Source organism: Podarcis filfolensis (assembly GCF_964270895.1).
Source record: "Podarcis filfolensis genome assembly, chromosome: 4".
NCBI lineage: Eukaryota > Metazoa > Chordata > Lepidosauria > Squamata > Lacertidae > Podarcis > Podarcis filfolensis.
In genome coordinates this window covers 41604325-41628529 of record NC_139607.1, presented here as the reverse complement: position 1 = coordinate 41628529, position 24205 = coordinate 41604325, and the positions used below count along the sequence as shown (strand labels likewise).

Below are 24205 nucleotides of genomic sequence, written 5' to 3'. Positions count from 1 at the left end.
TGTGGACATATCTTGCCAATTCATCACTTTTGGCATTCGGCTTCCGAGGTGCTCGAAAATCGAGGTACCGCTGTATTTATACACTGCCCTTCATCCAAAGATCACAGGGCAGTTCACAACATAAAAATAAAAGATACAGTTTGTCACTGCATTGGAACTCCAGGAAAGCACCAAGTGAATGAAGAAGTGAAGCCATGTCTATCCCTTTGGACATCCAGTTGCCACAAATGCAACTAAAACCCACATTTAGAAAAGCACTAACCTCAGCAATTTTAACTTCTAATTTCAACACAGACTTCATGTCCAACTCTGCACGTGAAGCATTGGCCCCCAAAAGCACTGCTGTATCCACCATGAACTGGAACAGGGCTTCTCTGTACTATAATGTGATAAGAATCCAGTTATCATTACAGCTAAACAGAGAATTAACCTCAGCAAAATAAAGTATGCCCCCCCACACACCTTATTGAAGCGTAAGAATAGTACATTGTTTTCTTCCCTTCCTTTTTCAATTTCCTTTGCATATTAATCATACTATTGTGCTCTATATTAGTTAACATGCTCTATCTATTCAGCATTCATCCTCATTTGCTTGCATGAAACATGCACTGATGTTAGATTATATCCAGTGTTTATTGAGCATTTGTTCTGATTTGTGTATGGAGTGGTTATGCAACAATGAGCATTCATCCAGAATTCATCCTGACTTGCTTGCAGGGCATTTACATGTCTTCCCATTGGCCATTTGTTTGTCCCTTTCAATGCATTTCCCCATCACTTTCCAAACCGCAAAAATGTTGTGGGTGGTATCCAACTAAAAGGTTCCGCTAGAGCAATGATCACCAGGTGCTCTCACCGCTTCTCTCCCTGTGCATCCCCCACGCAACCCCTAAATCTGTTCCCTCCAGTGAAGGTTTATGGGGCACAGATGGGGAACACGGTAAGAGTAGAGCATGAGGAAGTTCCACTGTGCAGCTAAAACTCCTTATAGTATCAGAACTGTTAAGCTGGAAACAACCACGTAGTAGTAGGTAAGGTAAAGGTACCCCTGACCAGTAGGTCCAGTCGTGGCCGACTCTGGGGTTGCGGCGCTCATCTCGCTTTATTGGCCGAGGGAGCCAGCATACAGCTTCCGGGTCATGTGGCCAGCATGACTAAGCCGCTTCTGGAGAACCAAAGCAGTGCACGGAAACACCGTTTACCTTCCTGCCGGAGCGGTACCTATTTATCTAATTGCACTTTGACGTGCTTTTGAACTGCTAGGTTGGCAGGAGCAGGGACTGAGCAACGGGAGCTCACCCCGTCACGGGGATTCGAACCACCAACCTTCTGATCGGCAAGTCCTAGACTCTGTGGTTTAACCCACAGCACCACCCGCGTCCCTTTTGTAGTAGTAGGTGGTTGTTGTTAAAAAAAGGATATGTTGTGCAAATCCCTATTCCATCTGGAACAGTGGTTCCCAATCTTTTTTTGACCGTGTCCCACCTAAGCATTTTAAAATCCTGCTGCTCCCTCCCCACGTGACATATAATTCTTATTATTCAAAAAGTGAACTCCTATTCACCTGGAGGAAGCCTAAAAGGTCATTAATTTGGTCTAGCTCATTCTCGAATTGCCCCTCTTAACAATCAGATTGCCCCCCTGTAGGGCGTGTGCCCCATGTTGGGAACCACAGATCTAGAAGTATGCAGTGAGAAAGTGAATCTACATCTTACTCAGCCTGCAGCAGGAACTCATTGGGGATTGGGGAGAAATTTAAAGGTGAACTAGTTCGCAGTTTCCAAAACAATATGTGAACCAAAAGAGGCATCCTTTGAAATTCACATTTCTCTGAATTTTGCAATGCAGTTCTCCAGCAAAGTTCTCTCAAAAAAAAATGCATATACCAGGATAAAATGTGACATGAATGCACGTTATTGAAAACAGCATACAAAACGCATTATATTAGGGGGAACTGCTTTAGTAAAATTTGCATATTAGGAAAAATTACAAACAAAAAGGTGGATATTAAAATGCCGGTGAGATTTCATGAAGACTAAAAAAAAAAAAAAACAAGCAAATTGAAGATTGGGAAAAATGCAAAACTGAGAGAAAGAAAAGTTGACATAGTCATCCATCCCTAGTGGCTACTAAAGAGAGGATATTTTCAGTAATGGCAGCCCAGTTTTGGAATGTTCCTCTCAAAGAATCTTGCCTGGTGCCTACACTGTGGTTCTTCCACCAGCAGGCAACAACCTTTTAACCTTCCCAGGCTTTAAAAAAAAATGTTTGAGTGTTCCTTATGTATATGACACCACTGATATACTCCGCTGCTGGATTTATTCAAGTCTTGTATTGTGTTATTTTGATTATGTTTTGGATTTTTTTATATATAATCTTTGTGTTTCACAGTTTTAATTTGCTGTTGTTGACCACTCAGATAATTTCAATTACCGAATGGCATAGTAGCAGATAAATGGAAGTAGTAGCAGATAAATAGTAGCAGATAAATGGAAATAAATAAAACAGTTACTGCAGAAGGTTTAAATCTCTAAACAGGAAGTTGACAGGATTAAACAAGTAATTAATTAATTAATTAATATGGTGGCAAAGGAGAAGAAATCCTCAATGTAGAAATTGCTCTCCATTTAGATGCTTAAGTAAGCAATGCTCACGGATTTAGCTTCTGTGGTGTTTTCCAGGTAGTCTTCTCGCGCTGACAGAGACAGAGATGCTTGGTCTAGCTATTAAAAATATGTAAAGAATACAACAGCGTCAGTTCCCATTAAATACACTTCCATAATACTACTCAATCTCCAATTTATAGTTTCATTAAGAAAAAGGAAGACACACAAGCAATCTTTTAAAAAATGATTTACTAATGTTAAGCAATGAACACTTTTTTAAAAAGAAAATAATAATTCAGGCATCCAATTAAGTTCACATTTAAATATTATATTCTGCTTTCTTGGGGACATTGGCTTCTGTATGACATTGGGGAGTTTAGGAATTCTACAATAGACATTTTCCCCAAGATATAAATGTCCCCTGGCATATCTAATCTGGAAATTCATTTGATCCTTCAGTAACTAATTAGGATACAAGCATGTTCTTCTTGTAAATCAGATTGCTGTAAATCAAATTAGAGATGAGCTTAGAATGCCCTAAGGAATACAGTTACATATATTCCCCTGACTTTTAGTCATTTGCATATATACATACTAATGGCCAGGTTCTGTGGAGATGTTGTTGAACATGGTGGCAAAAGGCTGATAACTCCTATCAACAAAATTAGCTGGAGGGCGTATAATTATGAGTTTGATGCAGGTTTTAAAGGTATTATAGAATTACTTTCTCACATGTCTGGTGAAAGAAGGCATTCTTTCTGCCATGTTTGAAAATTTCATAATTAAAACATAATGAGTCCAGAAACTAGGGACTCAGCTACATTGGCAAAGAAAGAGCACTTTATATGCGTTCTTTATGCATTCTAACACTGTGACACCAGATGGCACCATGGAGTTCCATTTTTGCCAACCTAATTTCTCACACAACATTTAAAACAGTGAAGTGTTTAACTGAAACACTTCTTTGATGTGTCTAGATCCATCCTAAGACCTTCTTTCTTCACAGAGGCACATGCCTGCACCCGTGTTGATGGCCACAGGTTGGGCTTCCAGCTGCCGCTTCCAAGTGTGCCATAAACTCCCCCTCCCTGTGACACAAATTAGTCAACTATAAATCAGGACATGGGTCACCCATATAGCATATGCTTTTGTGGGTCCAGATGCAGTGAAGCCCAGGACAGCAGCATGGAATTAAACAGGCCACAACTTTATGGATAACAGATGCTGGCATAGCCATTGCTGGTTGATGACTGACCTGATTGACTAAGATTAAGGGTTGCCTTGGGATGTGCATCAATTGTGGGCAACTGCCTTGAACACCATTCAGGAGCGCTATGGCTCATCAACTCCCAAACTGGGTGACCAGACAAGAGCATCATCTTCCAGGCTCTCTTCAAGGGATACCCTGCTGCTGCAGTTGTTGCGGGGAGAGCTGGCTCTCACCACTCACTTAGACTAGGGCTTCATCGTAAATCCATCATAAAATTGTGACATCACTATCCTTTCGGGAAATAGACAGGGCGTAGCAGAATATCCAAATGCACACGACCATAGTGTGACCTTATAACCCTTGATAGCTTCAGCCTTGACTTTTTAATTATTCCAGTTATTTGAAACATTTTATGCTGTGATGACAATAAAGGTACTTGATTAATTGATTGTGACATTTGCTATGAGGCAGGCAAAAGCCGTCCAGGCGGTCCAATTGGCCTGAAGGGGAAATCCCTCCCTGGCCCAGAAAATGGTGACTGAAGCAAGGCACACAGAAGCTAGTCCGCCTGCGCCTGGCCAGCTACCAAATATCAACTAAAGGAGAGGGAGGGTTGGAATCCAGAGGAGAACTGAGGCCCTCTGGTCTGCTCCCCAAGCCACACCCCTGGAATCCCCCATGACTGGCCCCGCTGTCCATAGCAGCGGACTCCCTCATGCCACAGGAGGGAGTCCCATCCGCCATGGCTGCACCCAGCCACAAACACAGCTCCCCCAAATTCAAGTAAGCAATCCCTTCTGGCACCCACAGGGTCCTGTTGTAACAAACCCTCCCCACTCTCTTATGCTGAAATAGAAAAGAGCCTTCTATTATAGCTCGTTGAAAGTTTTTGTTTCAAGTCTATCTGCATGAGTTGGGCAGTTTGGTGGGGGGAGTTTACAAATACGACACACACATGCACCCCAAAATCACACCACCCCATGGCACAGTTCTACTTCAAAGAAGTCTTATATTAGTCTTAGTACGAGAAGGTCAGCGGTTCGAACTTCCGGCAAGGCAGCATGGCGGCTGCAACAGCAGAAAAGAGCTCCTGAAGCCAGCCAGAGTAAAAGGCTCTGTCTGGCCGACTCCGGGACTCCCAGGACTGCTGCGGCCAGCACTGCCAGCGGAGAGGAATTGGGGGTGCCCGGGGCGTCTATCAAAGGAGCCAAAACACCCCCCACAACCTTGATTGAGCCGGTAAGGCACCCGACCACCCCCCCCAACAGCCGAGAGGAGCTCCAAAACCAGGAGGACAGTGAAGCTAAGGCAAAGAGGAAAGGGGGGAAAGAGGAAGAAAAAGAAAGAAAGAAAGAAAGAAAGGAAAAAGAGCCCCAACTTTACCGCTGCTGCCCCCATCTGTGCCTACGGGAAAGAAGAGGAGACGTAGGTGAGCAGAAAAAAGGCTCCGGAAAAACACGTGGCTGAGCCGACTCCAGCCTCCAGCGGCAAGGAAAACAGAGGAAAGCCGCATGACAAAGATCACAGAAAGGAAGAAACTACCCTTTTTTTTTCTTTTCTTAAATCCCTTTTTTTAACCCCTTCCTCCCCCTCTCCCCCTTTTTTTAAAAAAAAATAATAATTCTTTTTTATTCCCCCCCCCCGCCATATAGCTACTTTTATCACTTCTCTTTTTAAAAGAGGGGCCACTGCTGCAGCAGCCACCCTTACTTTTTTACAAACAAAAAATAATAATAGTAATTAGGGGGAAATAGGTTGTTTTTTAAAAAACAACACACACACACAATTCCCCCCCCCCTTTTTAAAGCCCTTTTTATTCTATTTGTTAGCTTGTTCTTGAGGGGGGAACCTTTGGCCCCCAGCTACGACCACCACTCTCTTTTAAAACACAAATTTCCTCTACTCAATATCACTACTATTGCTATTGATACTCTCCCCCCCCCGTTTATTTCTCTCTCCCTTTTTGCTCTCCTCTCTCTCTCCCTTCACCCCCCTTATTTTTTCCTTTTATCCCACCTTTCACTCCAATCCCCCCTCTCCCCCCTCCGTCTCCCCCCTTCTTCTTTCCTTCTTCTTCTTCCTTTTTCTCCCTCCACCCTTTACATATAGCCTATTTGTCTGTCTCTATTTCTGAGCGCACTCCCAACCCCAACTTCCACCTTAACTGGACCCCAATACCCCTTTTGGGTATATACAACCCCCTCCTAAACACATATTTCCCCTGGCCCCACCCCTCTAATCTCTTGTATCTCTACCTGCTAACCCCCCCCCTTTATATGCACTGTCTGTCCGTTAGTCTATCCATCTCTGCTTACCTGCCCCCCCCATGACCACCTAATCCAAACGCTCTGTAAAAGCCACCAGCCAGCAACGCCTGATCAGCCCAGCAACCCAACAATACCCAGGAATCACCACTGCCACAACTCCTAACCACCACACGCCCTACTCCAAGAGGACGCCAAGCCAACCTCAAACCAAAACCATTAGGGAGACTGAGATGACACCAACCAGGGAGATGGCAAACAATGCTAATACCGTAACTCCCCTTCAAGATGATGACCACCCAGTAACGAAACGAGATCTGAGGGAAATGGAAGCAAGATTAGAAGCACGATTAGAAGAAACACTGAAGGCCACAATGGCTCCCATGCAGGTACTAATCAACAATCTAACCTCCAAAGTGGAAGCTCTAGAGAACAAGAACCAAATGCAAGAAAGAATAATAGAGCAATACCGGGAGGAGAACGCACGTGTGAACAAGAAACTGGACGAACTGGTAAACCAAATGGAAGCAGAACACAGAGAGATGAAAATTAAGCAAGCCGACCTTGAAGACCGCAATAGACGTTGTAACATCCGCTTCCGCAACTTTCCTGAAAAAACAGAGGAGAAAAGCCCAGCAGACCTAATTATACGCTGGCTGAAAAACACAATCCCAAACCTGAAACTTGAGGCAGATGACTTGGAGAGGGCTCACAGAGCCCTAAAACCTATGCCAAAACCCAGCGCCCCCCCAAGAGACATCATTGTATGCTTCACACGCTACAAAAAGAAGGAAGAGGTATGGAACAACCTCAGAAACTCAACCAACCTTCGATATGGAGAAACCCCCATTCTGGCCCTACAGGACCTATCTCAGGATACCCTAAACTGGAGGAAAAGCCTGTGCCCATGCACCCAGCGTCTCCAACAAGCAGGGATCAAATACCGATGGGGCTTCCCCTTCCGCCTCATTGTAACAACCAATACAACACAACACATGGCTACCAACATACCTGAGGCCCTGCAACTACTAAAGAACCTTGAACTCGACCTCCCACCGGAATGGCAACCGACAAACCCACCAAGTGACAGCCCCAACCACGAGGAAACAACAGCAAACAACTGGACGACGGTACAGAAGAAAAAGAGACAACAGAAGCGGCACAACAACGCAAACCAATACAGACAAGCATCATGCTCAGAACCGTCCCGCCGGCCATACGACACAAGAAACCAGACCAAGATTAACCAAACCAATTCATCGCAGATGGACAACCCTACAACAGCAACAACCGCAGCTGAATGAAGCAACCAGGAAGAAACCACAAACTGAAGGACTGGTGATTCCCCCCCCCCGTTCCCCCTCTCTCTCCCCCCCCCAAAACATAGATTTAGTTAACACCATCAACATCCCCCCCCAGCCCCGCACCCCCACAGAAATCCCCACCCCAACACCAGTCCAGACGACCTCAACCACATTCCCCATCACCCACACCTTCAACATCTCCATACTAAGGAAAAACAACTCCTCCAACCTTAATAATACAACCCACAATCAGGCTAAAATCTGATAAAATCAACCAGCACTATGGTGGCACCAGAGCGTACCAGCACCCACACCCCCACCCCAACACACCAACAATGTTGCTCATAACATTGGCAACATTGCTTATGAACCTTATACTTGACAGCGACGTTACAAAGTCACTTCACACTGTCTCACTGATCTCCCCCTATCGCAAACAACAGGGGGGATGGCCTGTCCTTGAACACGGCCTTCCACACCAGCTGAGACCTAGGACCAACCGGCTAAATGCCAGATGGTCTAAAATACCCCAAACAAACACCTATATGACTACATATAGGAAACTCTCTACAACTTACCCCCTACTCTTTAACCCAAATCTTACTCTAATCCCATTAGCCCTCCACCCACCACACCCTAGGTCAGCGCAACCCCACTGGTTCTTTAAACAACACGAAGAGAGAGACACAAGACAACCCGAACGGGTTGGCAGGGAATCGCCCCACATAATAGACAAGCAAGATGGCTAACCTAAAAGCAATTACATTAAACGTGAGGGGGCTGGGAAACCCCATCAAAAGAAAACGCATCACCTCATACATAAACACCATGAAACCACATATCACCTTCCTACAAGAAATACACAACCCACCCAAAGGCAGCAAACTCCTGAGCGACCCCCGCTTCAGTCAACAGTGGGTCGCACGAGGCTCAGGGAAAGCTCGCGGTGTAGCCATAATACTCAGTAGAGACCTGAACTTCACTGCCACAACAGTCCTCAAGGACAAAAAAGGCAGATTCATTTTCGCTAAAGGGACACTAGATGGCAAAATCAAACTGACAATCGGCTCCATATATGCCCCAAACGCGAAACAATTAGAATTCTTCCAGAAGACACTAAACAAATTCCTCTCCTTCTCTGAAGGGGAAGCAATCCTAGGAGGGGACCTCAATCTAAATATGAAAGGTATATCCCTGAAAGACATCCACCCTACAACCCCATGGGCAACCTTCCTCCGAAGGAAACCCCCAACAACTAGGAACTCCTACAAGTTACTAAAAATGCTAAAAAACAGGGGTCTCTATGACATTTGGGGTGAGCAAAACCCGGGAGACATCAGCCATACATTCCAATCGGGACGTCACGATACAGTGTCCAGACTGGACAGCATTCTGCTCACACAGGGTCTGATCCCCTCAGTGGAATCAACAAACATAGGTAACATTAAAATCACAGATCATGCCCCAGTAGAAGTCACCGTTAAAATAGGAGAAGGAACACAAACCACCCCATCATGGTCCTTCAGTCCCATCCTAACTACAAACAAACAAATTAGAGAGAGTCTCACAAAAACCCTCCAAAACTACTTCAAGGAAAACGATGTAGACAATATAACAACCCCCCTCCTATGGGACACAATGAAAGCGGTCACCAGAGGAGCTTGCATAAAAGAGAAAACATCCCTTAAAAAACAAACCTCCTCAAAAATTAGCAAAATAGAACAAGACATCACAGCCCTCTCAACACGCTACAAACAAACAGGATCTAAAAAACTCCTCAAACTTATAGAACAAAAAAGGAGAGAACTAGACTCCCTAGAAATTAACAAAACAATGATCAACATTCTATATTCTAAACAACGTTTCTATGAATATGGAGGGAAAAACTCCAGATTACTAGCAAATAGATGTAGGAAAAAAGCACTCAAAACAAGAATACACTGCATCACCAAAAAAGACGGCAACATAACATTCTCCCCTGAAGAAATATCCTCAGAATTTGCAGAATTCTACTCCAACCTATACACCTCCCATAACCCACCAGAGAAGGAAATCAGAACATTTCTAGCAGGACTGACCATGCCTACCCTAACTGATGAGGAACAGGAATTCATGGACAGCCCTATCACCCCAGAGGAAATAGATGTGGTCCTCAAAAACCTGAAACCACACAAAGCCCCAGGCCCAGACGGCTTCACAGCAGAATTCTATAGGAAATTCAAAGAACCCTTGACGCCCTACATGACCCGCCTATTCAACGACATCATAAAAGGGGGCCCCATCCCCAAAACCTGGACCCACTCCAAAATAGTCTCCATCCCAAAACCACTAAAAGACAGCCTCAAAGTAGAATCATACCGCCCAATCTCATTAATAAACCAAGACTACAAGATATTCACATCAATCTTGGCCAACCGCCTAAAAATCTTCCTACACAAGTTAATAGCCCCAGACCAGACTGGCTTTGTCCCTGGCCGCAATATAACAGACCCCATCAGGAAACTACTGAACCTGATCGAACACAGCAAGGCAACTAAACTCCCATTGACAATTATGTCCCTAGACATCCTCAAAGCCTTTGATTGCTTAGAGTGGAAATACATATTAGCAGTACTAACTAACATGAAATTTGGCCCCAACTTCCTACAAACCCTCAAACAAATATACTCCCAAGCCTCAGCAAAATGCAGAACTAACAATATGGATTCTAATACTATAGCTATCCAAAGAGGCACGAAACAAGGATGCCCACTGTCTCCCTTCTTATTTATCCTGGCTCTGGAACCCTTAGCAACCCGCATCCGAGCAGCCACAGACATCAAGGGAGTGGAAATAAAAGGCAGAACCTATAAATTAGGGCTCTTTGCAGATGACCTAATGGTCACAACACCAGACCCCATAAGCACAGCAACCTCCCTAATCAGAGAACTCAACACATTTGCAATGGTGTCGGGCCTACAGGTAAATTTTACAAAGTCAGAAGCTATGTGCTTCAACACCCCTCCTCACACCCAAAAAGAACTCACGAAGGTCACCAAAATAAAACTCTGCCACACCAAGTTCAGATACCTAGGGGTACAAATAACCAGAAACCTCAATAAACTGTACCTCCACAACTACAAGCCCCTGTGGCGACAAATTAACAAAGACCTAAAGAGATGGAATAACATGAATTTCACTCTCTCAGACAAAACAGCCATGATCAAAATGATCACACTCCCAAAACTAACCTACCTATTCCAAACCCTCCCAATCTGGATCCCCTCAACCCAACTCCGCAGTTGGCAGAGAAAACTACACTCTTTCATCTTCTCACATAAAAAACCAAGAATAAGCCCCAAATACCTGCACCTCCCCACCTCAGAAGGAGGATGGGGAATCCCCAACATAGAAGCATATTACATTGCCAACCAAATACGCCATATAATCCCATACATACTAGAAGATGAGACAAAACAATGGGTACACCTAGAGAGGGACACAATTGAAAATACCTGCACCACAACATACCCACTCCTCCCAAACAAACTAAAGAAAATTCCCACAACACTTAACAGGTACACACAGACCATGCTCAAAGCATGGAAAACACAAATAGGCAAACTATCCCCAACCCCATCCCCACTAATCCCCCTGGCGTACCACCCATTATTCCACCATGCAGCACAAAACCTCCAGATAAAAACCTGGCGAACCAAAGGCTTATATCGCCTAATAGACTTTTATAAAAATAACAAACCCTTGTCAACACAAGAAATACAAGACAAACTAGAAGACACCCAAATGCCCTGGTTAACACATCACCAACTACATGCCCTCTTAAACAACCCAACAGTAAAATCAGCAGCAACTAGACCCCTGACAACCTTTGAAAACCTCCTCCTAACAACAAAGGGAAACGGTAAAGGGGCGGTATCCGCAATATACAAAATACTACTCCAAAACCCCGCAAATCCCCTAGACGCAATCAAAAAACAATGGGAGAATGACATAGGCTATGAGATTAACCCCACTCAATGGACCAGAATGTGGTCTAAACCCCCCTTTAAATCCATATCAATGAAAAGAAAAGAACTCACACTGAAACTCACCTACAGGTGGTACCTAACACCAAGGAAACTAGCGCTAATACACCCAGGAACCTCACCAAAATGCTGGAGAGGGTGCACCTCCACAGGCACATACCTCCACATGTGGTGGGAGTGTCCCAAAATCCAACTATTCTGGACAACAGCCATACAAGAAATATGTAAAATAACTAAACAAGTATTAGACGTCACCCCAGAATTGGCCCTACTAAACATCTTCCAAGACAACAATGCCCATTTACACCACAAAGAACTCATAACCCACCTACTTTCAGCAGCCAGAAACACCATAACCAGACACTGGAGAGACCTGTCAGGAGTAAGCATGGACCAATGGTACCAAATAGTATGGGAAACAGCCCTACTAGAAAAATTAACTAATAAACTGAAACTGACACGGGGACAAACAGAAGAAGACACCTTCACCCCGGTATGGCTCCCCTTTATCACATACACAGCCCAACAGGACAACGACAATAATCCACCAACAGCATACAAATCAATATGGCTAACCTGATCCAAAACACCCACCCACCCCACTCACACACGAAAACAAAGACCACCACAGCCAATCACAAACAAACAATCACACCCTAGGCCAACCCCAACCTCTCTCACCACCAAAGGAACACAAGTGAACAACACAAGCACGCTGACACCAAACTCTACATACATTAAGCATAACAGAAACACCGCTACCCGACCCCACCCCCATCCATCTCCCCTCCCTCCACCCCCTTTCCTTTTTTTTTCTTTTCTTCTCTCCCTAATGCCTCATCAAATGAAACAGATTTGTAAAATTGTTACATGGAAGAAAAAAAAAATACGAGGCATTACACTTACACTGTAAAACAAGAAAACCCTTAATAAAATATTTAAAAAAAAAACCAAAAAAAAAATTTTAGTCTTAGTACAGGGTCATTTCAAGCCTAATTACACTGGAGGAGGAGCAATTTTCAGGGATCGCTCTCACTAAAAACACTTCTTGTCATAATTAAGCTTTAAAGAAATCTGCTGTGTCAATCCTAGTTGTTATAGGGGGCTGGATTTTTCCCCAATCTTAGTTGTTACCAGGGGCTGATCTTCCCAAAGACTGAAGCTGGAGAGGGAAGGTTAACTCTTGCACTTCCAGGAAGATTTCTCTATCTCACTCACACACCCCTATAACACTTATGTGAAACGAAAACACACTCTCTCTTTTTTTTAAGTCTCATTGCTGATGAGTGGAGGGGGAGTAACTGCCATGGATGCGCTTGTGCATGGTTGCAGTGTGCAGGCATATGTGTCCCCACAACAGTTTCTCCAATTTGTAAATGTGCCCATTTGCAAAAGTTGGCAATTCCTGAACATAATGGCTAAAATGTGGAGCACTGGATATTTTTAGTAAGCTGGTGAAAACTCGCATCTACCTCCATCAACCCCCTCTTACCATACCTTTATGATGTGCTCATTCGAGTTCTTATCATCAGAAGCCACATACATTCGGATGAAAACAGAACTGCTATACTGGCCACGAAGAGTAGCCAGGGTCTGTAGCATGCTGAACTTCCTTTCTGACCACAATCCATCAGGCCCAATGTTCGATTCCAGGACAGGCCAGCGGAACGGAGAATGTTTCAGCATGCTCAAAAGAGGCTTTGCATCAGCTTTCTCTATCTTATCTGGAGGCGGAAAAAGCAAGCCATCAGAAGACAGCTTCCAGGTAATACCATTTTAAGAGTGCTCATTAGAAATACTGTTGTACGAGGAGAGCAACCGGATGTGTATACATAAATTTATTTAAGTAGTAGTAATGTTAGATAACTATCAGATTTCACCATATGGGTATGCATTCAGAAGAAATGTCCCATTAAACATATATGATAGTTAAAATCCCATGCACCAGGGAATACTGTGCAATCAATCTAAGGCATGTTTACTGAGAAGTAAGCCTCACTTATTCCTAGGTAAGTGTAGCCTAAGTACAGGACTGCATTCTAAAAGTACAAATTATTTAGTACTGACTTAATGGGAGAAGAGCAATAACTGGCACAAGTCATAAAATGCTGTTTTTGCAACATTTTGCATGCTTTGGTATGCATAAAACAGAGATTCGTTTCAGAGCTGCTCATTGCTTGATATTTATAGAATGATGGAAAATAAAAAGTATTTGCCAGTTTGTGTACATTCAGACTCTAACCTGTAACCCTGTAAATGAAAGTTACTTACTCTCATTCATACACGAAGAATAAAGAATCTTAGCCTTCTGTACAGCTTCACTGTCTCGCCTTTTGCTAAGAGGTTTCTCAAGGAGAGCTGTGAAGTCAAATGAGGAGAAAACATTAGTTTCAAGTTTAACCATCCTAGAGTTTTACCAACATCAAACAATAGGTCAGAACATCACATCACTAGACAATGAACCTGAATTCTTCAGAATTTAATGTTGGTAGTCTAGGAAGACTGACATTCTTGAATCTAGAGGCTCAGGAAATGTTAGGCCCATACACAGTGCTTCATTGTTAAGATGAAAAGTTTGGGGGTTCCAAAGAACAGAGAACCTCTGTTTTGAAACTTCTTCCCTTCACTCTAGAGGAGGGGAGCAGGCTTTGAAGCTTTAGTAACAGGCGAAAGACACATAGTAAATGGCGCTCTCTTCCTTAATACCTAATTCAAGTAGGACCTGCAGCAAAATCTTGCAGTGTGGAGTGGTACTGTTCAGGAAGCCAACAAACTGTGCCCATTTCCAGGACACTCCATTCAACTCCCCCATTTTCTATTCCGTCCCCCTTTCCAATAATCAGTCAGCATCCCATGGCCACTGAGCACTGTTCGTCCTCATTGGGCTTTACTTGGGTTTCCCCTAAGAATCTTATTTATTTGTTGTATTTCTTCAAACCTTGGCGTTTCCCCAAGCTCCTTGTTTGGAAATGGATTAGAGTACGTAACTCTTTTATTTTCAAGGTTACAGGTTGGGATCTGAACATACAGAAACTGACATATGCTTTTTCTTCTTATATAGCTATGAACACAATATGCCATTAAAATGACACGGCAGTTTGTGTTATGGTCAGATGAACATACAAGATGCCGAGTAATGTGTGAAGTGCATGCTGCATTGGTGTCAAGCAATGAAGCACTATGGGGGAGGGGGAAACTATTATATGAACACAAAACCGAGTATCCCTACTTTCATCTGTGAACTGTCTGAGGGAGCAGAGCCAAGCTCAGACAGTGAACAGGTTCCAGGGTTAAACCATGTTTCAAATAAATCTCAGCCTACAAGAAGACCAAAGCTTTGCTATAAATCATTAAAACAAACCAATATCTGAGGGAAACATTCATGGAACAGAGGTCCCTTCCAGATGACCTGTTTATTGAGCATTCATTCTCATCTGTTTATGATGAGGTAATATGATGTTGTGCCAAGCAATTGTTATTCCCCCAATTCCAGTCACTCTCCTTTAAAAAACCAAAACCCCTCCCAAAATTGCTTTTCTTTTTCCTTGGAGGTACTCCACCTCCATTTTAATTGTGCAGCCTTAATATGCCCGTATTGATTCTCACGAACAAAATGGAAGCCGTTCATAGGTGCCCTAAGTTGTCCTGCATGGAGCAAAGTCAATCCTGTTTGCAATACAAACGTAAATCCGGCCTTGAACAAGAACGTTAGTTTGCATTACACATTAATTGTGTAAATATTCTCTTAGATAGAGGTTCATAAGGGATAGAGCCATGCACATGACAACACTAAGAATGTGCACACCACTAACAAAACAAAAGGAGGCGGAAATTGGTCATATTTATATATAATTAGCACAGATAGGGAAAGAACTAAATGCATTTTTTTCCTTCCAAGACATAGAATGCCAAAGGAAGCATATCAGATTTCATGTAATTAACCATAATATATGGTCTCTCTGTGGACATGCAAGGCTTGGATTTGGCAAAGCTATATTTGTGCTTGAGGAACAAGAGATTTCCCCACTCCCGGAACTGCCTCAAATACCATAACAGAGGCAAAGGCTAACTTGCAATGAATCGGATCATTCTTTTACCTGGTGCAATGCTGATTTGGAGTGTTCTTTCTACTCTGTGTACACATTACTGGCTTAAAACAGTGAGGGGTTTTTTCCTCAGTGCGTTTCAAGTTGCATTTGCCCATCGGACAGGCAAGGTGGGAGAATGGGCACTGACGTCTTCAGCTGATGGAATTGCCTGGTTAGTTTCACTGCCCCATCGCTGCCCCAGAGATGGGGTAGGAAAAGGAAAGGAAAATCCCACACACCTGGGATTCAATGCTACTTGAAAAAGGATACTGGGTTCAAGTTCAATTAAAGCTGGCTTGGGGGAAAACCAAATCAAAACAGAGTATTTCACCAGAAACGGCAGGATTGCTCTAGACCCTTGGGTATTGTCATAGGTACACAGATTAAAAAGAGAAGTGAGAGTGCACTACAGCCAGAGTAAGAAGTAATGTGTACACAGCCTACCTGGCTGTATCTGTTCCTTCCAAAGCTCACAAGCTATTTTATGTATCTGTCTTTATTATAGAATACTATAGCCTGCCTGCTTCCTAGGCTTCTGCAAAGAGTTTCAGTTTTGAATTCTTAAAAGGGAATGGGGAAAGGCTAGGCTGCACTCCCTACAGGGTTTACACAGGACAGTGATCTTTGTGTAGGAAGGAGTGGAAAGACTTAGAAATAAAGAAAACACAAAAGCCTATAGCACAGGGGTTTTACTGCCGTTGTGACAGCAAAATGGGAGAATTATATGCACCACCCTTAAAGGAAAGCTGGAGTATAAATGCAACAGATTTGTAAATCATCATTACCTTTCCATTTTACCTGTTCTATGACCCTGCAATCAGCCCCAAGACACATCTTCCCATAGATAAACCCAATGGATACTTAGACAATCAGTAATGTCAGGTTTGCCTGTAATACTAAGCCAAACTACGGCTTAGCATGAACGAGCAACTATGCTGGCGCACAGTAAGAAAATGGTGGCCACTTATCCCCAACTCCTGCTGCTGTCATCCTATTGTGCATTTAGCCACCACTTGGCTTAGTGTTGGGTGCAAACATGGGCTCATGGTTTGTCTCTCCCAAACAAACCTGGAGTGCTAAGCCAACAACAAGCCTTGTTTGGAGTGAGCCAAACTGTGAGCCCAGGTTCACACATAACACTCAACCAAGGCTGATAGAGGACTGAGGGAAGCATCCATGTTTTTCTTACTATGTATTGGCACACTTGCACATTCACACCAAACCATAGATAGATTGGCTCAGCATTAAATGTGAACCAGGTCAGTAACATGCAGCTATCAGGTTCCTTGGACATCTTGCACATGACGTCCTAGACACAATTACCTAGGAGGAAATCCCATTAAACCTAGTAGGGCTTACTTCTGAGCAGGGATGGTTCCAGGTTTGGGGAGGCCCTTGGGCAAATGTCCCCCCTCCTTCCCAAAGTACTGCTGCCTGATTCACTTGCCCTTTCCCTCTGGGCCCCAGTCCATGCAGCCACCCCGAGAGAGAAAGGTACCACTGTTTCTTCCAACTCATTGCTTGCATGCTTGGAGAGAGAAGGTGAACCAAGGCCAAGGATCAGCAGCCTCCAGGTAGTGACAGTGGGACCCCTGTAGGAATATGGCTCTTCAAAGGTGCTCTGATTCCAGTTGTGCTCCTAATAAAACATGCATAAGTCTACACTGCAAAACATCTGTTAGATCATCTCTACTGGAGCAGCTCTCACAATGGATCCTTTTTTGTGGGGATGGGGGGTTGCCTGGATTTTAAATAAATATTGAATGTTGACTATTGAAGTGTATAAAGGTAGGTTCGTATTTATTTTGGAAATATCTGATATCAAAACTATTTTTATTTACATAGTTGTATACATAATGATACAAGACAATATTTAAATTTGGTAATTTAGCATTATTATATAGTACTGCTTGTATATAGCTCTATCATTCATTATATTTATAAATACCGTCTTGGCCCAAATATAAGCCGCACCTTTAAAATCCAAGGGGAAAGAAGAAGAAAAAGACGATACCTGAATATAAGCCACTCCCTTAAAATTCCTCAGGCACTCACACCCGTTCTATTTTACTGTATGTCTGTTTCATCAGTGATATCGTAAAAGCCAATTTTTGTAAGGCCGCGAATTTAAACCACACTTTAACTTTTCACAGTCGGGATTTGGAAAAAAAGTGAGGCTTGTATTCCAGCCAATATGGTGTGTGGGGGTGTGTGTGGGTGTGTGTGTATTTGTAAAATAGCCCAAAACAATGAAAATAAACTCACCTCGCTTAAGATTATAAATTCAATTACAATAGTGGGGAAGGAATAAAAACTGAAGGAGATGAGCTCAAGTAAAATACAAAGAAAATGGTAAATGTCAATTGTATTGCTAGTTTTCTTCAGTCACCACCATAAAGCATATCATATACGCTCCCCAGAGCATATCAAAATGGTCCTCCAGGGGGTTCCCTGGCCTTCTCTTGACCTAATTATCTATAACACACTCCAGTGAATAGCAGCCAGGTTGACTTGGAAGAGGATTTACATCCAGCTTGAAATATAAAATGGAAACAGCAGGTGCCAAAGCCAGTTGTTAAGTGTGCTTCAAGGCGGTGGAATGCCATAACTTGCCTCATTAAGCAAGTGTCATCTGTGCACTCCAAAGCAGGTTCAAGGTGTTCGCACTCTTTCTTAAGCCTTCCAAACTCTGCAAATTGCTTTAGTGCATATAACTCAGTTACTTGTGCCAGGAACGTTAAAAGAGGCAAAGAGCCTTATGTAGCCGGTGCCTTTATTTTGACCTAGCTCAGCAGAAAGAACCACATCAAATCATGCTCAGCCTCTGACACTCTCTGGCAAGTGCACAAAATAGCAAGACAAAGAAACTGCGAGACTAAGGTTCCATTAGAGTGCAAAACAGAGACCCTGCATAAATCAATGCTGACACGAGTACAGATCGAACTACAAGGAAAGCACATCACAAGATGAGCATAGGCAAGAATTAGGGTCTGAGAGCCAGTGCAGCATTGTGGGTAGTGTTAGGCTAGGAGTGGGGAGACCCACGTTCAGATTCCTGGTGAGACATGAAGTTCATTCATAGTCTAACCCACCTCACTGGGTTGCTGTGAGGATATCAAGGGGAAATCTTGTGTACAGTTCCCTGACCTTATTGTAGGAAAAGCCTACAATATGCCTTTAAACATTTTACAGGGAACACCTCTCCTCTTGACATCTTATTTGGTCACCACCACCACCACCACCCATATCTTAAATGTAACTCTATTCAGTACAAGGCATTTTTAACAATTTGCCCAGATAACATTTTAGTCTGCTCTAAATTGCTTTTTCTTCTGCATTTGGAACCCTACAGGGACCATTAATGCAGTGTTTGGGTAAAAGATTAAGCACCTTGTCCTATACTCAAAAGATCACCCTCTCCAAAAAAGCCATTTCTGAAATAAAAGGGGCATCAGCGCTTATAGTTACACAAGCTTTTGGTAAGCCTCATTAGACCCTGAGTGTATAAAGGATTGAGGCCTAAAAGGGTCATCAGCTTACCCACCCTGAGGGGAACCATCAGTCATATCCTGTTCAAACAAAATACAACCTACACTGAAAACTAAGACGTCCTATAGTGGGTTCTTTTTTCCTGTTTAAAAAAGAAATCTATTTTAAAGCTAACTAACTATACACTTGTGGTTCAGCGTTACCTTTAATCTTACTTGCTATTTCTAGATCCTGCCACTTTCCCAGCCTACAGGCCAGCACAATTTCACTCTGGTGTTCATATCACTCAGTTTCTCCCACAAATTAAGAATCTACTTTACACATGCTGTCTGTAGCATTGAGTGCTCCTGTTCAGGATACTCCATTCCATTCTCCCACCCATCCAGTTTTACGTTTTGCCTCAGTCAGCAATTTGAAGTCACTGAGCATGTTCAGCTTTTTGTTGGGCTGTTTGGGGGTTCTCCCTGCCACTTAGGGTCCCCCCCCACAGATCTTTGGTACTTCTACAAAACTTGGGAGTTCCCCAAATGCCATACCTCACCTGTTTTCACTGCAGGACTAGCACTAAGCTAGAGGCAAGCATCTGGGGTGGAGAGTTGAGTTCACGGATATGAGCTCCTCACCTGATTTAAAACTCTTTGCTGCAAGACAAGGCTTCTAGACACATGGAGAGCCTATGGGAGTAGAAATTACCCCCTGTTTCAACTCATGGAGGGCATGTGGTTGATATTTTGCTCTTTGTACCCTGGATTCTATGCCTTTGGCTACGTTAAACATTTTACAAGGAATGCCACTTGAATGTCAGTGTAATGCTACTTATACAAGCCCTTTTTGCAAAATAATGTTTTGTTTCATAAATGCATATCAGAAAATGGTTGTTTTTGTGCACCTGCTGAAACACAACATTCAAGCTAATTCATGGTTTAAATGTTTGCAGTAAACATTTTGTATTTGACAGCTTGAAATCCTCATGCTTCAACTGAGGAGCAATGATACAGGCAACAGGCAAGAAAAGAGATGACTTCTCTTTCCATGTGGAAAGAAGAACAACAAGGCATACTTCTCGTCTTAAAAATTCACAGCAGGAAGCAGAGTAAGACCCACTGAAGTCTGTCAGGCTTACTTCTGAGTAGACACGGTTGGGAATGTAGCATTTAGTAACAATTTGTATGCACATAATACAAAGTCAATAAACAACACTTCACTTCAGAAAAATGAAAAGCCATGTGATCCCTTTCAAGACAGGAGCAATTATAGTTAAGTAACTATGTAAACAACATACATTGCCAAGCAATTTACATATCTATTTACATATCATGTGCGTATTAAAAATAAAACCTTTTGTTATAGAGAGCTGAGGTGAAAAAGCATTTATAGCAAGAGCAGAGGCGGTTTTAGGGTAGCGTGTCTGGTTTGGCTGCACTGGGTACCAGCACCACAGGGGGCACCATAACAATAATGTTGAACAGAGCACAAGAGGTGGAGGAGCAAATTTTAGTGTTGCACAGGGCACCGCTGAAATTCGAGAGCCCAAAGTCCAGCACTGGCAAGAACCCAGGCCATGACAGGTGTCTTCTCATAGCTGAGTAAGATTGTCTTCCATGAACACGGTCTTAACAGTGAGTCCGTAAGTTACTGTGGAGACCAATTCTGGATCCACACGTCCTTCCACAGTGGAAACATAGGTGTCTGGGCAGGAGTTTATCACAGTGAGGGTTTGTCAAACATGCCTTCCTCTTAGTTCATTTCTTCTTTTCGCCCTGAGTTCGTGCTTCTTCAAAGTCAATGACACCTTTGGTAAAGGCTGTTCTCCAACTGGAGCACCTGCAGGCCAGTGTTTCCCAGTTAACAGTGCTTATGTTACATTTTTTCAGATTTGTCTTGAGAGCGTCTTTAAATCTCTTTTGTTGCCCACCCGTATTTTGCTTTCCATTCTTGAGGTGGGAATAGAGTAGTTGCTATGGAAAAGCAAAGATCACCAGTGTCAAAGCAATGATTCTTCAACATCAACTTCGTTGGACTGGTCATGTTGTTTGGATGGCAGATGATAAGTGTAGAATGGGAGACAGAAGAAGATACAACTGATAGATATGTTGGAGGAATCCATTCAACATGAGCTATCTGAGAGACCAGCAACTTTTTCTCAAAAATATGGTGGATATTAAATCAGTCTTTTTCATCTATAATATTTGTTTATTCACTTATTTGTCCTTCACTTCTCTCCATTAGAAGCCTAATGAGGCAGAGGGCTGCTGCACCCCACAGACTAAGCCTATATATGGAAAAAAGTGGCAAGATGGCCCTTCTACATTTCAGACATAACAACTTTGTTTCTGAACACCCTCAAATGGAAGAAAAAAGATCCTTAAAAGTGATAAAAAGATATCAGGAATAGATGTTGTAGGTTTTTTTCAGATAAATAGATGTTCTGATGTTCAGTCCTGGTCTGAACAATCATTCCAACCTTATTTTCCCAGTTTGTTAACAGACAGCAATACAGAGTTCCCTGGTTCTGATGTAGCAGGGAACTCTGGCTTCATCCAAACCAGGAACTTGGAATGAGAGTGGGGAGAAGAAGGGCAAGAAGTGTCCGGCTCAAGCACTCATTTCCAGCTTCATAAACTTCAAATCCAGAGCAGTATCTTCTAAATGCTCTCCAGCCCATACTGAAAATATACAATTCCAAGACGAACAGCTTTCTTTACATTTCAATCCTGTGAGCTGCTATTCTAGTTGAATGTGGATACAGACTTTTACCACATGCCCACAGCTGCAAGGATTTAAGCCCAGGTGTAAAGGCACCATCCATCATCATACACAAGTCTTCCAGAGCTCAGTGCCACTCTTATGACCACACCGTTTCCCAGAATCTACCCTGCGCAGCTCAGCTGTGTAAGAAATCTCCTTGGTTTAAGAGAGGGCTGCTCAAAGTGAAGATGCACAAAGGCCAGTAATGGCCACTCACTCGCATGGGACGTTGAGAACTACTTTGATGGCTCAGTTCAAATCCTGGACACACCTTGCCAGGTGGGGAGAGAGAAAGGTTGCCTATACCGCCAGGGTAATCACCATAGCTCAGTGATACAGCAAATCCTTTTCATTCAGAAGATCCCAGATTCAGATCTAGTTAGGGGCTGAAAAGACCCCTGTCTGAAATCCCAGAGAGCACCTGCCAATCTGTGTAGGCAATACTAAGCTAGAGAGACCAATAATCTGACTTGGTACAAGGCTCTTGTTCTTTTCAACACTGCTTGGCAGAGAGGCAGTTTTCATTTCTAAAGAGCCACAAAGTCATGGCTGTGGTTTTTATCCCCTGGAAATCATGACCTGACAAAGACAAAAACCTTAAGTATAACGTCGCAACTTGACGCCACTGCATTCCAGGGAGGATTATAGTTCAAGTGTCAGATTTCTACTTCACTGAAAGTTCCAAGAACTGGCACACCAGACACAGAAGATGGACATTTGGAGTATTTAAGAACATCCAAAATACTAAGTATATTCTGTCCCAGCTGAAAATAAAAATACAACAGCCGTAAGCCTCTAAAATTAGGCTCAGCCTTTTTATTCTAATCATAGGCCACTTTGCCAGAGCTCTATGCAACAAAGATGAGTAATCTCAGACAACGGGACCCCAGATCTACCAAGCCCAAACCCAGCACTCCACTGAATAGAAGCCTTGTGCTCCAATTTATTTATGTAGACATTTATACTTTTTATCCAAAACAATCTTTTGACACTTGGTTCCCTATTATGAATGCATCTAGCACTTGTAGCAATCAATCAATGAGTTCTAATGTGCAATTAATGAGGATTTAATTAATATGTACTTCCAGGGAGATTTCACGAACATTTAACCATAAATCAATTGAAACTGGTATGATAATCCAAGAAAACAACCACCAGTTCATGGGAATTAAACTGAATAAAGAATGATGATACCTCTAGAGTTTATGAAACGATACACAGGACGGAGAAAGTGAATAGAGAAAAGTTTTTCTCCCTCATGACACTAGAACTCGTGGACATCCAAGGTAGCTGAATGCTGGAAGATTTAGCATGGATAAAATAATATACTTGGTCACACAACACATTGTCACACTATGGAACTTGCTCATCCAAGGAGCCCATAATGGCCACCAACTTAAATGGCTTTAAAAGAGGATTAGACAAATTCATGGAGGAGAGGGGTGTCAGTGGCTACTAACCAAGATGGCTATGTCTACCTCCACAGTTGGAGGCAGCAATGCTTCCAAAAACCAGTTGCTGGAAACCAAGAGAAGGGAGATTCCTCTTGTGCTCACGTTCTGTTCCTTGGTTTCTCACAGGCATCTGGTTGGCCACTGCGAGAACAGGATGTTGGACTAGATGGGCCATTCAGCAGACCATTCTTATTTTCTTACATATATTCTTTCCTTTCCACATAAGAAGCCATTTTGATGTGCAATGTTTTCAAAATAATATGGAAGATTACATGAAATGTAGGCAAAAAGGTGCCAAATTTCTAGACTATAGCCCATTTTAAAAGAGCACATCACCCACCTCCACAGAGTCGCACACTCTTTCCTGACCCTCACATGTTTCCACTTCCTTGAATTTACAGAGGCATTTCCCTCAATCTCTTCTTCTCTGGCTAAATGGCTCTCTGCACCACTCAGCCAACCTCAATCCAAAAGTATTGCCATGGCAAAAAGGTCCCTCCTCAGCCTCAAACAACACAACATTACAGAAATTCCTTCTAAATCTAAAATTGCCCATAACCAACAACACTGAGTGTTCATATCTGTTACAGCTTGATTCATCTCTGTTCTGAAATAGTGCATGGTGCTGATGGGAGCCTCCCTCCTGTGCCATGTAGCAGCTTACATGGGCGATTTTTGTAAGGGTCACAGCAGGGTGAGAGGGCTGAACCCCAAAACTCTTTCCTGCCTTCTGTGGTATTGATCCTGAATGGCCTCCGGGGTGAACAGTTTTAAGAACAATCACAGTAACGAATTCAACATAGTGTGTCATTTGGCCCTAAAATCCTTAGGCCCTGGACTTGCCAGAAACCCACCCTCGCCTCCAAATTGCAAATTAAAAGAACATGAAAACTGCAAAGAAGATTAGGCATGTGTCCTGCTGCAGTGCGGGAGCAAAAGAGCAGGCACTCATTCAGAAGTCGCTTTATAGTTAATTTAAACAGTCCAATGGTATACATGTCTACCCAGAAGTAAGTT

General features: G+C 43.0%; 2 protein-coding genes across 3 annotated transcripts in view; one reads left to right on the top strand and one right to left on the bottom strand.

Annotated features, from left to right (window-relative positions):
* Positions 1 to 24205, top strand: part of LOC310762005 (uncharacterized protein) — a 352306-nt gene that overhangs the window by 267876 nt on the left and 60225 nt on the right. The gene's annotated exons all lie outside the window — the stretch shown is intronic.
* The window catches only part of PHEX (phosphate regulating endopeptidase X-linked), a gene marked incomplete at its 5' end in the record, with an annotated part of 104893 nt that overhangs the window by 56182 nt on the left and 24506 nt on the right, over positions 1 to 24205 (bottom strand). For both annotated transcript variants that reach the window (XM_083612270.1, XM_083612271.1), the window contains 4 exons: positions 263 to 379; positions 2655 to 2723; positions 12907 to 13133; positions 13681 to 13767. In XM_083612270.1, the coding sequence (XP_083468396.1) occupies positions 263 to 379; positions 2655 to 2723; positions 12907 to 13133; positions 13681 to 13767 (500 nt within the window). The remainder of the gene's footprint in view (positions 1 to 262; positions 380 to 2654; positions 2724 to 12906; positions 13134 to 13680; positions 13768 to 24205) is intronic.